The following is a 19,602-nucleotide window of genomic DNA, read 5'->3' on the forward strand; positions in this document are numbered from 1 at the left end:
CGCACATCGTATACAATATCGTGCACACCTTTGTTACACCATGCGATCATGCCGCCACCTCGGGACACTAGACGACAAAAGAAAGTTTCAAACGATCTGCTACGACGTACGATTCTCAGCGGGGTCCCTGATCGCAGGAGCGTGTCAGACACAGCGAGATCGCTGGAGCGTCACGGATATATCGCTGGAACGTCACGGATCGTGCCGTCGTAGCGATCAAAATGCCACTGTGTGACGGTACCCTAAGGTTAGTCTAATCTTAAAATCTGTATCCAGAAGAATTGTGCTGTTTTTCTTTGTGGGGAATTTAATATTGAATTTTACAATTTACAATGTAATGAACAAATTCACAAAAGGATCCACAGTATATTGATGACAGATAGGTTATAATGTGGATTTGAGACAACTGTGGATTTTCTTAGGTCATGAGTGAACGGAATTTGTTCAAAGCATTTTACCAATATTACACTGTACTCAGCTGTGGATTTTTGGTGTGGATTTCACAAACATCTATAGTGTATTTGTTTCAAACTTCACTATTAAAGTACCCTCAGGACTAGTCTCCATTACAAATAAAACATGACCTTTAAATGATTAATATTAAAAATGATTACTCCGGACCCAACATAAAGAAAAATTACACAAAATTACAATCAGCACATGCATAATGTGCTAGTGCTCAACCAGTGCTCATTCAAAAAAATGGTTTGATCTCACCCTTTTGAAGAATGTTGTTCCTAGCAGATTCATATGAAATATGAAACAGGAACAATGACTATATGTATAGGGGGATTTTATCTCTCTTATTCCCTGTTGTGCCCCTGCATTGCTACTGTCCTCGCAAGGACAGTACCCAAGTGTAGCCTGCTTCTGGTTAACCACCATTGATGTAAACAGGTTAATCTCCATAAGCATTTCCTCCAAAATAGAGGGGATTCATTAGAGGAGTAAAAATATATGGCAGGGGTCCAGTGTCTCAGGTATGACCATTAACGCATTGGAGGTAAATGATAACCAGTAGCAGCCTACATTTGGGGACTGTCCTTGTGAGGACAGAAGCAATGCAGGGGCACAACAGGGAGTAAGAGAGATAAAATCCTCCTCTATACATATATTCATTGTTACTGTTTCATATGAATCTGCTATGAACAACATTCTTCATAAGGGTGAGACCAAACCATTTTTTTTAATGAGCACTGGTTGAGCATATCTCGGAATTTTTGTTGTGAAATCCAGATAAACTTTAATTGATTAATATTAAAAATGATTACTCCAGACACAACATAAAATACACTTTATGTATGTGTTTATTTTAATTTTGTGTCATTTTTCTTTATGTTGTGTTTGGAGTAATCATTTTTAATATTAATCAATTAAAGATTATCTGGATTTCACAACAAAAATTCCGAGATATGCGAGTCCAGCATAATAGATATACAGCATATACTTTGTCCAATAAGTTTGTAGATATGACAGTGGTGTACTGAGTGATGATAGATTTAGCACATCTTGCTAAAAGTTAGCCACCATTATATTACTGATACTAATTCTTAGCTGGCTCCATCAAGCAAAATAACGGTAGTGCCAGATCCATTTCATGATGGACTTTAACAGAACTAAGTGCATCTGACTAATTTTAATGGAGTCCTTCTGGTTTTCCATCATCGTATCTGTCCATGCACACACAAAATAGTGGAGCATGGTGGTTTATTTTACTTGTCATTTTTTTTACGGAATCTGCAATTGAGGCTTGGAACAGAGCTTTCAACACAGAAATTAATAGAAACTAATATTTTATCCTTTATTACTCATACCTGAGCATGTGATGGAGGCAAACCTCTTCGTATGTAAACACCAAACAAGGCATCTTTTCCTAATGATATATTAAATTTTAAGAACTGTGGCTGGGTAACATGGATATGTGATCTCCAAAAAACCCCTGCAGGTACTTCTTGAGTGATCCGGCGGCCAATTTCAACTTCTCCGTTGTCTATGCTGCTGTTTCTTGAATTAGTCCAAGGTCCTGGAAGACAAAATAATTATTATATTTCATTTCACCAAACTATATGATAAAAGGGACAGTAAAATCTGCATTACAGAGAGTATTATACATTATTTCTTGGAAGGAAAGCCTCAATATGCATTTTCAAATGCATTACCTTGACTTTCATCTTGACTTATTACCTCTGAAGAGGAATATTGAATGGTTCTATTCCCATCAAATTGGTGTTGAATGAGATATATGCTCATCAAAACCAACCTTCACTAAACACATCAAAGTTCCCAAGCATCTAATCCTAAACAATATTGTGTCCATATCTAGAAAAATAACGCTTCATTTTAAGGAAATGCAATTGTCAAAGGTGGGACATCCATGATTTTAGATAAGCACATGTAGGTAAAATATTTTCATTAGTATAGTATTTTGCACTTTGATCAATCCTTTGAATCAAGTCTTGAGAAAGGCTCATTCAGAGCTGAAACGTTGCCCAGACATGGGGGTTGAATAAATCCTGCACATTTTTCACCAAGGATATGGAGTGCTGCCCTCTTTTCTGAATTTTTGTAAATATGTCATTAGTTACTGAATATTTAATGTACATTCCAAATTGAAGGGGCTTATTGTAAGGGTTTGCTGTGGTCTACAGATGTTTATCTGCAAGTAATAACTCAGTATTAACAAGTATTTCAGTCATCTTGTACCCCAACAAAATAGAAATGAAAAGTAATCAAAAAGCTATATCCACCTACATACAGTATAATAAAAACTGCAGCTGGGCCATACAAATATCAGCGCTCACACAGCTACATTTCTGGGTAGAATTTATGGGTCTTAGAACATAACACAAAACAATTTTTAAATATATTTTTCATTTCTTAGTACAATATCAAGAAACTAAATACATTTAGTGACCTGTAGAATAAAGCTCATGTCATGTGTACAAAATAAAACCTATGAAACAATGGCAGATATGTTTATTTTTCCATTTCCTACATAATGATTTTTTTCAGATTTTTTACATATATGGTAAATTAAATGGCTCCATTAAAAATATAACAGATTTCAAGAAATACAGAAAAAAGAACACACCGGCGCTCGAAGAAATACTAAAGACACTGATACCAAGGAATATGACTTAAAAGAAACAGTATAGTATCGCGCTAAAGATAATGGCCTGATATTAATTGTCCCTGGCCCTTGTGATAATATACTCCAATAGAAGCTGACAGATCGTAACTTCTTAAAGTTCTATTAAACGATGTTAAATACTGCTGTTAAGCTTGTACAAATGGCAATAAAACCACTTGTAAATCCCGTGTACCAAGCCACTCCCTATGAATGCAAATGAGTATTACCACCGATATATATGGTGGTTATCCTCATTACCCGCATATAGTAATTGTGTCCTTAGTGTCAATAACACATTGTTAGGGCTAGCGGAATGCACCGAGTAAACATAGATGTTTTATTAAAATTGATGCGTTCGCAGCCCAGGGTCCACCGTGCAGGAGAACCTGCTGCTAGCAAACGGCGGAACTATATGGCGGTATGAACTAACTCTGTTAACATCGTTTAATAGAACTTTAAGAAGTTACGATCTGTCAGCTTCTATTGGAGTATATTATCACTAGGGCCAGGGACAATTAATATCAGGCCATTATCTTTAGCGCGATACCATACTGTTTCTTTTAAGATTTCAAGAAATGTAAAAAAAAATTATTTGTGTTAAAAGCTGGGAGTGGATATGAAACAAACAAAAGATAAAAAAAATGACTGCTTTGCAGCACCAAGTTGTTAATACCTTAGGCAAACTTTCAACTATTTTAATCTCCAAGAATTTAATATCTTCAAGACTGTTAAATTCAATTTTAAGAATTGTATTGCAATGAACAAGTGTAATAAACAGCACCGGACATATCAGTACCACCCAGTGCTCTTTCATTGCTGCATAACGTGAAAAGGATATTAAATATATTAACAAGGATGAGTGAGTGTGGAAATATTAACGTTGCTGTGAATCAGATTTTCACAGATCTGTTTGTCCCATTTTATAGCTTCATACTCTAATACATTTTATATATTTTTTCTATTAAAATCTCATCTTAAACTAAAATCTGTGAAGGCAAGAGATACTTGATAAGTTGAGAGGGCTGAAAGGCTTGATGTGAAGCTCATTTTATAGTGCTGGAAATACACACTGCAAACTTCATCCAGAAGCTTACATGAATTTAGCAGTCACTCTTCTATTAAGGCATGTCCAGTATAAGGTACGAGAAGCAAGCACTGTGAAATCTGGCTTTAGCTTATAGTATCAGTAGAAAAGTCAATGTCCTACACAAAATATTACACACATCTAATCTTTAAGAGATTATGACTCCCCCCTACATGCATCACTTTATTTTCTAACTGAAACTAACACTTAGAAATTAATACGCCTAAATTTCTTTTGGAGATCGAGGAAAGAGTACTCAAATTATCTGTTGAATACCTGACCATTTCTCTTCTTCTCACGTTCGAATATCTGTCAAAACATTTTAGACAAGTTGTGCAAAAAACAATATATTTAATAAAATACATGAACTGAATGTTTGTATTTTGCTGCATCATTTTCTCTGGAGTATTGTTTATATTCACTTCTTCTGGTTTATTCCTCTTTTCTAGAATGTCATTCTATTTCCTCTCACTATCCAAGAGCTCTCAAAAACATGCTGACATTTCATAGATACTCTTTTTGGAGAGATGTCAATCAAGCTCTGATTTTGCCCCACCAGTTTTTATAGAGCAGACACCATACAAGGCTGACACATTTTTATTGCAATTGAACCCCTGTCCAATAGATGGTGAGACTGAGGAAGTATTTTGTTGCAATTATGGAAAAAAGCAATTATATAATGAATAACATGTTGCAGCTTATGGGTTTTATTTGTTAAATGATATCCAAGGACCAAAAAAAAACCATTAGGAACCAAACCTTACATAGACAGATTGGCTAACATATACGGTACATCTGTACTTAGCATAGAAACTAATGGAGAACCCCACATACTCATTATCTTAGTGCTCATTCAAACATCAGTTTTCTGTGTACAAATTCTGTTCATATTTTTTAATGACAGAAGTTGTACCAATTATAGTCTATGAGGTTGTTCACATGCTGTTAGGGCTAGCGGAATGCACCAAATAATTAGAGAGATGGTATAAGGTGCGATCGCAACCCGGGGTCCGCCGAGCAGAGATGGAACCTGCTGCTGAGTAATGACGGACTATATGGCGGTACAATGTGGATACACACATCGGTTAACTTCACCCTGTATGAAAGAAGCAAACCCTGTTGCATCACAGGGCCGTGGTACTGCACAAAGAGCGCAAGCAAGGAGTCACAGAACTCAATCCCAAGACTAGGGATTAGAGTCCGTCTAGACCACTTGTGCTCGACACTACTACTGGGTGTCAGAGTATAACTAAAATAGTAATTTGATGCACAAGAGTGCGCGCAGTGCCGCTCTGGCGGACGCCACTAACCACCCAGGCTTGGGTCAGGGAAGCGCTTTAATAGCGCATGGCGCTGCACTGGCGGTCACAGCAATAGACACTGTATCATGTGTTTAGTACTGATGGCTCTGTCGGGCGCTAGATAACAAACATCCACCTTACGCGAGCAGTCATACACAAGTGAGGGGATGATTAATGAGCGACTTTCACACATCAACACACACGTTTTCAAGTATACACTAGCGCATGGCCGAGCGACTGAAAAGATAACTTATATGCACAAGAGTGTGTGCTGTGCCACTCTGGCAGGCGACACTAACCACCAAGACTTGGGTCAGGAAAGCGCTCTCATATCGCATGGTGCCGCACTGGTGGTCACAACAATTTGACGCTGTTTCGTGTGTTTTTGTGCTGATAGCTCAGCCGGGCGCTAGATAGCAGACATCCACCTTACGCGAGCAGTCATACACAAGGGAGGGGATGATTAAAGAACGACTTGCACTCATCAACACACACGTTTTCAAACATACAATAGAGCATGGCCGAGCAGCCATGCGCACCTTTTATAGTGGCAGTGCTACAAGACTTTCCAGATAGACCAATAGGAGCCGCAACAGGACCTGAGCATGTGACCCCGACCTCCAATGGGAGGTTGTCATGTGGGCATGCTCAGTATGTGAAAAGCAGGACTTAGTCCCAGAAAGATCTGCTCGCTGCTGAACATTGTTGGCTACAGGGACAGAGCCTGGAAGGGCAGTAGTTATTACTGGTCCAGTATCAGCTTGAGCTAGGCACTGGGACTGACGTCTCCGCTGAGCAGACTCCACTGCGGCTGGAGAAGAATAGGAGACTGCAGCAGAGATGGTTTCAAATTCCCCCTGTGCAGAGGCGGGAACTCGACACCTAACACATGCCCTTGTATTTTTGCAAACCGATTGGTCCACATAAAATCAGGGAAATGTGTCCAATTTTTATCCAAGTCTCAAATCAAACTTGCCAATGTGAGTCTATCGGTCTGCGAAAATAATCAGAAAGCACTCAGATGTCATTCATCTTTCACTGTTTGATATGAAAAGCTTGAGAAAACTCAATCAGTTTTATTTTTACTCCCAGACAAAACCTGATTAAACTCTGACCAAACATTGGTGATAAAAACTAAAACACTAACCAAATATTAATAAAACTCTGACCAAAAACACTGATGAAACTGGTACAATTTTGGGGGGCAAAAGAAAGTTCACTTACATATGAATGATGGCTATAGCTATGTAGAGACATTTTCTCAGATAAGTTGTGTGGCCAAAAGCATTGTAAAAAGTGCTGTTATGACTAATTTAAAGCTAAATATTTAGAATTGAGAGTCCTCAGTGGTTGATACCTTTTAATGGCTAACTGAAAAGATGATAACAAATTGCAAGCTTTCGAGACTACACAGGTGATGAAGAGACATGTGTAGTCTCAAAAGCTTGCAATTTGTTACCATCTTTTCAGTTAGGCATTAAAAGATATCAACCACTGAGGACTCTCAATTCCAAATATTTTTCTATCTACTGGCTAACACGGTACCAAGATATTTATCTTTCCTGTATTAATATAAAGCTTTAATTCTGCTGTAAAAGAGCCGACCAAATGACAAGCAGGGCATAGTCTGTGATTTAGCTGGTGCATCTTCCAATCAGTGATAGAAAATGTAATACATTTGGAAACATTTGCATCTCTCTGTCGCAGTCTCAGTATGTTACACCATAGGAAATAAATAGATGAGAGATCACAATGCGACATTCTCAATTTCAATGAGCATGACACGTCATTGTGAAGACCTTACAGACCTCTATATCACAAGTCCAATGAGAAGTCTGACCAGCTACTAACAATGAATAAAAATTTCAAATTCAAGTAGATATCAGGGATATACAGACATATACAGATATTGAGGAAATTGTGTTCAGTAACTGTCCTACATGAAGCCCCCTCCTCCAGTTGCAAAAAACTGGTAAATCAGGTTTCCTTGGGGATTGAGGGAATGTACCTTTGCGAGTGGACAAGAGACTGGTGACATCATTCCCCACACGTGGGGGCTGGACACACCTCTGGCAGCTGGAGATATATAACAGCACATGTGCTGGGGCCCGCTCACTTGCTTCCTGGACGATGAGTGATGGACTTCTACCTTGAGAGTGTAATGTATGACTATTGATTATTGTGTTATCTTGAGTGACTGTTTATATTTTTTAACTTTTATTGAGTAAATTGATTTTAGTTTATTCAATTGTCGTGTGAGCATTTATTTATTCATCACAATTCTTTGAACCGTTACAAAACAAGTGGTGTCAGAAAGTGGGAATTGTGTCTTGAATAAAAATGTTTGCAAAATTGAATAAGTTTATTAAGAATAGGAAAGCAATTGAGAGTAGTTTCAGATCCTTGCCGGAATGGGTGTTGTCAGGACCGTGGACCCCAATGGCACAGGAATGTAATAAGTATATGGAGGGACAGCGTTTAGCAAATCCTCAGGATGTGGCTGCCAAATTTGATCTCTCAAGGTATGATGCAAAGGAGCAAAAAACAGCAGCGGCCGTTGGATGGGTCTGTGTCCAGGCACTGCAAAGTTTGCAGGAGGAGATTGATAACTTGTGTTTAGAGCTGCATACAGCTCTTCGTTGCATTTTAGAGCAAAGGATCAGCTTGCAATCAGCCTTGAAAGATCAAGTGAAACAGCATCATAAAATGCAAAAGAGTTTTGAAGAATATGTGATACAAAATATGAATAAGAATAAGCACAGGAGGAGACAGCAGCCAGTGTCAGATAATCATGCTGCACATGTTAGAACCATGATTGCACATGAGAAATGGTCAGATCTTTTCGAATGTGATGGTTTAGAAAATGAGGTAGAATTGCATGCCAGACCTATTGTAGTTACAAAGACCAGGAGGGAAGTCACTTAGCGTAGGGGAGATAGGATGGATGCAGGAGATGCAGCTGTTGGTGCAGAATCCACCATGACAGAGGAAACTAGAAATTATACAGCTGGGGAACTAACAAAATTAGCCACCAGATACAGACAGCAAGCAGGAGAGAATTTATTAACATGGATTCTCAGGTTATGGGATTTTGGAGCCTATACGATAATCTTGAACCGTCATGAGGGCATAGGAATTGCTAGTATTTGTATTGATTCCATGGTGCATCTAAAAATTAGACGTGCAAGGGACATTGCAGAGAATTTTTCCCTATTGCATTTGGTGAGGGATTCTGTGGCACAAGTATATGATTCTCCTATTGAACTAATACCACAAACACGATGCAGTTCAGAGACTGAGAGAAATCGCATGTATAGGTGGTATAATCCTTTGCCAGATATGAGTGATTACTTTGCTGTTGTCGAGGATTGGAAGGGGCCAGATGCTGCAGTGATGATAGTAATTGTGGCACCCCTAGGGGTATTTGCCACAAAAATAGTTACTGACACTAGACACAAATACTAAAATAGCAAAACTGCACTACCACCTCCAGCCAGAAGGGGGAGCTCCAGAGACTCCCCTTAATCCATTCTGGTCTGAGAGAAGAAATGGCAGTTGGGCTAAGGAGCTGATAGTGAGAGGTCATACAGCTGAATTTCTAACAGCCCTATGACGGTTTCCAGGCCCAAATCACCGGCCTGAGGAGAAGAGAGACAGAGAAAAGGGACATTGTGAGAACCGGGTAGCATTATTCACTACCCAGAACAGGCGCAAAGACGGATACCGGATCCGTGGCTGTATTCATTATATATAATACAGCAACCGGAAAAACGTGAGGTGATATCAGCTTCACTAGGGCCGGACGCAGCAACAGACACAGAGTTCAGCGGTACTCCCGGAGGGGGTAAGCCGATAAAAGGACTCGGGTTGCCCATCGAACCAGGACCCGGAGGGGACAGATTGGGCCGGCAGCCAGTTCACATACAGCAGCAGGGCCACACAGAAATTGCGCACAATAAGAGGCGAAGACCCCGGCAGGGTCAAAGTAACTCAGAGTTCCCATACAGACTCCGGTGATAGGACTGGTTGTAAATCCTTTTATGTTAAAGTAAACTGGTTAAACGTTTCAGTGCCTCAGTCTTTCATTTGGACAATAGCCATCTATCCAGGATTGGGATCATCGCCGCTGGGAGAACCTGCTGCTGATCAAGTAAGTGCCTGTCCCCTCACGATACCCCTTACACTGTGCATTGCCTGAGGCCACAGCACCGGGTCAAGCCACCCGTGACATCCCCCTCAAGAGACAGACCCCATTGGTCCGGTGCTGGGTATCCCGGTCTCTTGGGCGTCACAATGATGAAAAATAAGTTCATAGAAGGTGCCACAGCTGTTTACAAATCCCCATTTTTCACCATGTTCAGTGCGCTTATGGGAAACTCCACTAATGTATATACAGCATGCATTTTGATCTCTCAGTTATCTGCTCTAGAAAAAACAAAAATGTCAGTAGACAGAGTAGATCAAGACAGAAGGAAAGGTGATAATTTCCAAGTTAGAAAAAGCAGAAAGGAGCTGTTTTGTGACCCGATAGCTAGTGGAGTTCCATTTCAGGACATAGATGGCACCCTTACTTGTGATTTATTCAGAAGATGGCAGGATTTGAGCTGAAAAGGCAGATTGAAAATCGCCAGGCCCAGGAGGGTGGCGACACATGAGATAGGAGGTTGGTAGGATAGAGGTGGGACACCTGATAACAAAGTCCCTACTGCACCTGCTCCTTTGACTCCTTCAATACCATGCCTGTATTCCCTCATGGACTAATCCAACACAGATCTTTAAATAAAAGTTGTGGAACATTCCATGAGAATTGTGATTGAACAGTTTTGTCATTTGTTGATATCTAATGATGTTTGTTTTTTGTTTTAATAGTTTGATGCTATTAGAATATCCTGTGAGCATATTATGACATATGCGCTGGCTGAAATGATGAATTGGGTTTGGTCTTGGTGAATGCATAAATATGCATTTCTGATTTGAGGGTTTGTAATGCATTTCAATTGACAGTCCACTGTCATTTGGTGCTTTAAAATTGCAAAAGACCACAACAGATGCAAGATGACTATATATGGAAGCCATTGTAAAAGAGACATACAAGGAAAAGAGGGTGTTAAAATTACAGACAATGATTAGTAAGATTGTTATGAAGAAAAAGGACTGAGTCAATGCTAATATATCAAAAGTGAACAATATTTTATTTCAACCAGTAAATCACACAAAAATTATTTTATATATAAAAAAGTTCTAAAAAAGAGACACATAGACCAATATTTATGAAAAGATGCAAATTTTTGGTCAGTGACAAAAATCCAAATTAATGAGTGCCAGTCACAATGCACAAACACCGCGGGTAACTAAAAGGTAAACTTACTGCTATAGATATAATGTAAATATAAGGCAATGGGTTGGTTCTGCTCAGGGGAAAACAGGGATCACAATAAATATCTCAAAGGTACCAATCATTACCAACAAGTGACATAGAAAGAAAACATCTTGGCGCCAAGCCTGGCTACCACCCTTCTCCAAATGCCAAAGGTGTGAGCAGTAAGTAGCCAAAAAGTAATTTAAGCATTATTTACCATCATGGTGCAGAGCAGGTGATCCAGGACTCACTCCCCGATGTACGTTTCGGTACAGATCTCCTTCCTCAGGGGGCGTGGCTTAAAAGGGTAAGAATCCCTGTATTTATATCCGTCCTCACTGATCATCTGATCAGGAGGCACCAGTTAGGATGCACCTACAGTGCAAGCACGCGGTCGCAAGGCTGCCCACCACTGCACACCGATGTCACCAACCCGAGCCGGGTCACGTGGGGCGGCCGGCGCCTAGCCGTCACCACGCAACCAAGCACACAGAAGGTGGCAACGGCACGCCCCGGGAGGGCGGGCAGAAAGACCGCAGCGCATGCACATGAATACAAACCCCAGTTCTGGACATAAAGGTACATTACTAGTGCAAATTGGTTATCACATAAACAAGACATATATTCATGTGGGACACCAAAAGAATACATCGCGCCTTTAATACTAAGTAAATATTCTAGCCTAGAAGTCCAGTTACATAACTACAAGCACTAAAGTGTGAATGTACAAATAAAGAGAAAAACACAAAGGCAAAAAGTGCTTTAAAGCATAATCAAGTCCATTTGTTTGGTCCAGACAAGGACCACAGCACACCAATTCTTTGACGTTGCAAAATACTTTGTAATGTCCATAGATAAGACGGGGGTAGGAAAAGTTTTCATCGATCTGGCGGATACCACTTAGAGTCACGTAGATATCATAAGTAAATAGAATTAATCACTTTAAAATCAAAAAAGAGACACAACACGTAAGTACAAAAATACAAAATAAAATTAACCATAAAAATCATTCAACCAAAAAAGAGAGAAAAAGAATGGACTAAACAAGGCCTGCACAGCCGCATAATATGGAAAATATAACACAACATTTTATTGAACACCACAAAAATACACATAAAAACACTTAAAATACAACAATGTGTAAAACACCCCTATACATCCAAGTATGTATGCAACAGATAACGTAGAATATACACCTATAGGCTACTGTAGGCTGTTGACACATAAGTGTCTGAACAAAGCTGACAAAGTACAGCAAATGTGGGATGTAGCCCAAAGGAAAGGGATCAAAGCTCCCCTACTAATAATGAAAGCGGCATCACGCCAACCAAATTCTCAGCTGAGTCTGGAGTAGAGTGGAAGGGGGCAACCTGGAGCTCGACACACCTCTGCTAGCTGGAGAGATATAACAGAGCACATGTGCTGGTGCCCGCTCTCTTGCTTCCTGGATGATGAGTGGTGGACTTCTACCTTGAGAGTGACTATTTATTATTGTGTTATTTTGAGTGACTGTTTATATTTATTATCTTTTATTAAGTAAATTCATTTTAGTTTATTCAATTGTCATGTGAGCATTTATTTATTCATCACGATTCTTTGAACCATAACAAAACAGTAACTGACAGACTGATGTATCTCATCTTTTTAGCATCTCTTGTAACAGAGTTGGTGGAGAAAAGTTGAACATGATGGACCTAGGTCTTTATTCAACCTACATAACTATGTAACTAAGAGTTGGTGCCACAGGATTGGAGGATAGCTGATATGGTACCGATAATTATGAAAGGTAAGATGGTGGATACAGGCATCTACCGTCTGGTAAGTCTAACATCAGTAGTGTGCAAAGTTTTTGAGGGCATCATAAGAGATGACCAGAAGAAATATATTGCACAGAATAATTTAGTAACTGTTATCAGTTACCAGCATCGATTTGTAGGAGTGGTGAAGCCGACGGTCCGCTCCCTGACACTTTAAAGGGTTAAATGTATTTAGTGTTCGTGTATGTTATATGTTTATGTTATAAAAGTGTAAGGCTATGTGCACACGTTGCAGAATTGCCGCGGAAATTTCCACGGCAATTCCGCATCTCCCTGCCGCGGGTATAATGCATGCAGAATTGCCATGCGTTTTTCACTAAACACTAGCATTTTGCAAGCGTAATTAGCTTGCAGAACACTAGTGTTTTCCAAGCGATCTGTAGCATCGCTTGGAAAACTTATTGACAGCTTGGTCACACTTGTCAAGCATAATGCTTGACAAGTGTGACCATCTTTTTACTATTGATGCTGTCTATGCAGCATCAATAGTAAAAGACAGAATGTTAAATATAATAAAAAAAAATGGTTGTTCTCACCTTCCAACTGTCCCCGATCTCCTCAGTGGCAATGCATTCCTGGGAACGGAAGCCGCCGCATGCACCGCTGATAGGCGGGAGCATTCCGGGGGCCATCAGAAGGTAAGTATATAAATATTTTTTATTTTAAAGAAGTTGTCCACTACTGTAAAAAAAATTTTCATAAATCTTGCTATTATGTGCCACTGAAAACATCAACTGTGTTTATTTTAGCAATATTACCTTTTATCATGCTGTAGCAGCACATCTTTAGTGCTGGATCCAGCTCTCAGACTTATTGTGCTCTAATACTACAAGTTCCATGATGCTTTGCACAGACCTCTAACCCCAAACCTACCGCACCCACTCCAAAACACACTCCTCTCCCTCCTCTCCCTCCTCTAGCTTCAAAAAGATTTGTGATGTCATTTCTGTCCAACCTCCTCTTTTACATTTGTCCAACCCACACTCCATTACCATTACACACAGATAGATAGGTAGATAGATGGATGGATGTCCATATCCATGTTTCTAAACCCCTTCACTCCAGGAGCATTTTTCATTTTCGTTTATCGCTCCCCTTCTTTCCAGAGCCATAATTTTTCCGTCAATATGGCCATGTGAGGGCTTGTTTTTTGCGGGACAAGTTTTACTTTTGAACGACATCATTGGTTTTACCATGTCGTGTAACAGAAAATGTAAAAAAAATTCAAAGTGCAATGAAATTGCAAAAAAAAGTGCAATCCCACACTTGTTTTTTGCTTGGCTTTTTTGCTAGGTTCACTAAATGCTAAGGCTGTGTGCACACGTTGCGGATTTGATTGCAGATTCGCAGCTTTTTTGCTGCACGGAATTGCCTCAAATCCACAGTGTAGTGCACAACCAATGTAAGACTATGAGAGCCGCAGACTTGTTGTGCACATGCTGTGGAAAAGGCCAAACCGAAACGCAGCTTTTTTTTCCACTGCATGTCACTTCTTTTGTGCGAACTGCAGCGTTTCTGCACCCATAGACTTGCATTGAGTCGGGTACATCTGCAGCAAAACCGCAGATGTAAAAAAGATCTGCAGTTTTGCTGCGGATGTGGGTCCGAGAAATGCTGCAGTTCGGGAGGAGGGAAGTGTGTGGGCGGTGACTGTGTGCTTGTATGTGTGAGCGGGACTGTTTGGGTGTGCGGGGCTGTCAGTGTGTGTGCAGGACTGTTTGGGTGTGTGCGGTGCTGTCAGGGTGTGTGCGGGTCTGTGCTGGGGGTCTTTGGGGGTGTGTGTGTGTGCAGGCATGATCCGATGGGACTACAAGTACGCAGCATCCAATCTGCAGCTAATCCGGATGTAATCTGGACAGTGGACGCGCACTTTACACTATCCATAAATCTATCAATAGATATATCTATCCATAGATATATCTATCCAGATATATCTATGGATAGATATATGAATCGATAGATGTATGCATCTATAGATCTATCTACATGTAGATCTATTTATCCATCTCATCCATCTATCTATCTGTCTATCTGTGTGTGTAATGGAGTGTGGGTTGGACATATGTAAAAGAGGATGTTGGACAATAATGACATCACAAATCTTTTTTTTTTGTTCAATAATACATCTTTATTTAGCTTTCAAAAACGCATACAAAAAGCATTCAAAACGCACAAAAACGCATACAAACTGTGCAAAAACCGCACCAAAAACTGCATCAAAAACGCATCAAAATTGCACCAAGAAATGAATCAGAAACACACAAAAACTGCACCAAAAACGGAATCAAAGCTGCACCAAAAACTGAATCAAAACCGCAACAAAAAAACGCATCAAAATCACACAAAAACTGCATCAAAACCGTGCAAAAACCGAGCAAAAATGCATCAAAAATTCAGCTGCGTTTTCTACCAGGAGATGCAAATTTTGTGCAGAAAATTCAGCACCCAAATCTGCAACGTGTGCACACAGCCTAAAACTGACCTGCCATTATGATTCTCCAGGTGATTATGAGTTCATAGACGCCAAACATGTCTAGCTTATTTTCTATCTAAGTGTTGAAAAAAAATTCCAAACTTTGCTAAAAAATAAATAAAATAATTGCGCCATTTTCTGATAACCATAGCGTCTATATTTTCTGAGATATCAGGTTGGGTGAGGGCTAATTTTTTGCAAGCCGAGCTGACTTTTTTAATGATGCCACTTTTGTGCAGATATGTTCTTTTGATCGCCCGTTATTGCATTTAAATGCAATGTCGCGGCGACAAAAAACCCATAATTTTTGCTTTTGATTTTTTTTCTCGCTACGCCGTTTAGCAATCAGGTTAGTCCTTTTTTTATTATTATTGAAAACAGCTGACATGTTGCAGCTTTGTAGTGGGCTCACTGCCGGAGCCCACCTCAAAGCGGGGGATACTGCTAGCTGACGTACTATTCCGTCAGCTGGCAGAAAGGGGTTAATGAACAATATGTTTCAGTTAAAAAAAAATGGCTGGGCTCCCATGCAATTTTCTGCGCCAGAGGGGGAAAGCCGACAGCGGGGGCCAATATTTGTAGCCTGGGAGGGGGTAATACCCATGGCCCTTCTCTAGGCTATGAATATCAGCCCGCAGCTGTCTGTGTAACCTTTACTGGCTATTAAACTAGGGGGACCCCCCCAAAAAAATAACATGGGGTCCCCCTATATTTTATAGCCAGAAAGGCTACACAGACAGCTGCGGGCTGATATTCATAGCCTAGAGAGGAACCATGGATATTGGCCCCCCCGGCAACAAATACCAGTTCGCAGCCGCCCCAGAAATGTCGCATCTGTAAGATGCGTCAATTCCGGCACTTAGCCCCTCTCTTCCCTCTCCCGAGTAGCGGTGGGATATGGGGTAATAAGGGGTTAATGTCACCTTGTTATTGTAAGGTGACATTAAGCAGGGTTAATAATGGAGAGGCGTCAATAAGACGCCTATCCATTATTAATCCTAGAGTAGTGAAAGGGTTTAAAAAAAATAGACACAGCCAGAAAAAAAGTATTTTAATATTCTTAATTTAACCATACCTACCATACTCAATCGCCTGCAAAAAATTAAAAATAATAAACCGTATACTCATGTTCCGCCGTCCAATTAATAACGAGTGTCCCACGACGATCTCCCCTATAGAACAGTGACATCGGGTGATGTCACTGCTCTATAGGACCTCCAGTGACACACTGACAGGAGACAATGACTTCTGCAGTGTATCACTGAGAGGTTACTGTAGTTCACAGGTCTCACTTTATGTCATTGCTGCCTGGGAAGTTTCTCACACAGCAATGCCAGAAGTGAGATTAGGGACTATTTCTCACAGGGGCATAGGAATACATTGTGGGGAATACATTGTGGAAGGATACCTTCCATTATTGTATTCCTGGAGCCCCTGGAGAGCGGTCACATCAGCTGATGCTCCTGCTCTCCACGGGAGATCATTGTGTGACACTCGTGGATTTCTGCGGATCAGGAAGTATATTGTTTGATTGTTAATTTAATATTTTTTTTACAGGTGACACTGGCTTCGGGGATCAAAGTGACAACTGATGGTGAGTATGTATTCTATGTTATATGCACTGTATGTCTATATGCATGTAATGTATGAATGTATTGTATGTAGTATGTATGTAGTATGTATGTACTGTATGTATGTACTGTATGTGGCATCTTGCATGTGGTATGTTGCACATCGCATGTTGCATTTCGCATGTTGCACGTTGCATGTCACATGTCGCATGTCACATGTTGCATGCTGCATGTCATATGCTGCATGTCGAATATCACATGTTGCATGTCGCATGTTGCATGTCGCATATCACATGTTGCATGTCACATGCTGCATGTCGCACGTCGCATATCGCATGTGGTATGTCTGTATGTATGTTGTATGTCTGTATATATGTATGTTTTTATTTTTACTTTTTTACATTCAACACATTAGCTGGATGATGGGACTATTACTGTCCCACCATTGGCTAATGTGTCACTCACTGTCACTGTAGCAGGCATAGCCCGATGAGACTTGTAGTCCCATTGGATGATGCCTGCACACAGAGACACACACACCAATGACCCCAAAGCAGACCCCAGCACGGCCAGCGGACCCACCGCACACAACCTTTAGACCTCAGCACCGCCCGGCGCCCTCACATCCCAGCGCAACCACACCACCGCATGCCCGCACAACCCTGGCACAGCCACACTGCCCGGTGCCCGCACTTCCCGGCACAGCCACGCAGACCCCACCGCACCCGCACATTCCAGCACAGTGTTCACATCCCTGCCTAGCCCCGCCCACCCCCAGCACAGCCATGCAGCCCCCAGCACCACCCACAGCCCAGTCACTGTTGAGTGACCGCTGTCTGTGGAGGCTGGTCACGCCTGCTGCTGACGCCACATCAATTTCCAGAGTCTGGAAATTGATGCAACGTCAGCGGAAATTAGCAGTGGCTGCAGCCTGGGGGTCACGTGATCCAGACTCAGCCGCCGTCATAGTGCCGCTCACAGGCGAAAATGGCAACAGAAGGTATTTACAAAATTCATTAGGGGCCCCGGGTGGATACATTGGGGGGTTAATTAAAAGTAGTGGACAATCCCTTTAATTCTTTTTTTTTTAAACTGAAATATGGTTCCCAAGGGCCTGGAGGAGAGTCTCCTCTCCTCCAGACCCGGGTACCACCGCATATGAAGCGCTAACTGTATGCATGGTGAGCATAGCCACATGCGTAAAGTGAGCGTTTCAATGCATTTCTATGTGTACGGAATTGCCGCGATTCCGCACAAAGAATGAGCATGCTGCGTATTTTTCCGCATGCGATTCTGCCACGGAAAAATATGAAGCATTAGCACAGCATTGCAGAATCTCATTGAATTCAATGGGCTGTGTTGTGCATGCGTTTTTGCAGCATGGCCAAAACGCATACAGTTCACAACGTGTGCACATAGCCTAACACCCACTGCGGCTGCAGTTAGCTTAGACAGGATTAACTGTAATGACCAGCCCAGCTTGGGAGGGGGAACTGAGAGATAGTGTCAAGGACAGGAAGTGACAGTTAGTGAGTGCTGAGCAGTGACAGGCTCAAGACAGGCACTACTAGGGTCAGCGTGAGGTGAGCCCTGAACCTTGGTGAAGTGAATTGTCAGAGAACCCCTCTGCACGAGTCCCCCTCCTTTGCTGGCCTGGGAACTTTGAGATAGACGTTGGGGCCCGAGGGAACACTCCTTTTGCGAAGCTGCATGTGAAGCTGGACTCAAACCATAAGAGGCAGAGTGAGATGGAATCCAGATATACTGCTAGAAAAGGAGACGATCTAGAGCTAGAGAAGACAGTAAAAAGGATGTTCTTCCTATACCAAGAACCAGAGCTGAAGTTGTGTACGGTACTTGTGGGAAAGATGACAACCCGTTTGGCCTTATCCTCTGACTGTGAACACTGTAAATACTGCCATTCACCAAGTAAAAATGTGGTTGTTTTTATGAACCCCATGTCTCCTGGATTGATTGCTGTACTGGTTCCAGAGGAGGTATTCCTGGAGTCAGAGGAGGCCTGCAGCCCTGAAGTAAGTGTGATATACCTCACACACAGTAGCACACCGGGTTGTCTGTAGGATGTTAAAGTGAGTGGGAAGTGAAGCTCGCTCATGACCAGGGGCGGGCTGGGCCAGGTGGAAGAGGGGAATTTGCCCCCTGGGCCGGTCACTAAGCAGCTGATTAATGCTGCAATGGGGGGCCGGCCTTGTATCTGTGCAGGCGGCATCACAGTGGAGTAGACACAGACGTAGCCACAGCTCCCTGTGTGCGGCCATCTGCTCTGCTCTGCTGAAGTGGAGGGAGCGCGGCTGTATCTTCTTCCGGCCTGAGGGAGCTTGTGGGCAGCTCAGACAGGAGGCCTGATGGTGAGTGCTGTAGAGCTTCTGTGCAGTGAGGAGGGGGATGCTGATAAGACCAGGGTCGGTCCTGTATAGAGTCAGTGGGCCGCTCTCCTGATGATCACTGAGATTTATTGCAGGAGAGTGAACTTTCAGGGTCAACCTGTCACTGACAGGGCGATCAGCTCCAGGGTCACCAGATCTGCAGGAAAGTTCAGTCTGCTGCAATAAATCTCCATCCCTGCTGTACCTCAGAGTGACCAGAGACACAATACAGAATCCTGCCCTGGACTGATCCAGCCTGAGCCTGGTACAAAGAATAATACAGACATCTGTGGTTAGACCGTCTACACACTGCCCTAGATCTGTATATACTTACAAAAATGCATATACTGTATAAGGCTAAGTTCACATTAGCGTTTGAGTCCGCAGTGTGGTGCTGCAGACTTTTTTCCTTAGCTCTGCCTACTCTGCATGCGTCCTGCGTACCTATCTTTAACATTGTGTACACAGGGACATGCGTTG

General features: G+C 41.7%; 1 protein-coding gene across 4 annotated transcripts in view; it reads right to left on the reverse strand.

The window, feature by feature from the left end:
* The window catches only part of TENM2 (teneurin transmembrane protein 2), a 3,136,407-nt gene that overhangs the window by 1,717,819 nt on the left and 1,398,986 nt on the right, over window positions 1-19,602 (reverse strand). For all 4 annotated transcript variants that reach the window (XM_069763919.1, XM_069763918.1, XM_069763915.1 and 1 more), the window contains one exon: window positions 1,815-2,023. In XM_069763919.1, the coding sequence (XP_069620020.1) occupies window positions 1,815-2,023 (209 nt within the window). The remainder of the gene's footprint in view (window positions 1-1,814; window positions 2,024-19,602) is intronic.

Source organism: Ranitomeya imitator, chromosome 4 (genome assembly GCF_032444005.1).
Source record: "Ranitomeya imitator isolate aRanImi1 chromosome 4, aRanImi1.pri, whole genome shotgun sequence".
Lineage (NCBI taxonomy): Eukaryota > Metazoa > Chordata > Amphibia > Anura > Dendrobatidae > Ranitomeya > Ranitomeya imitator.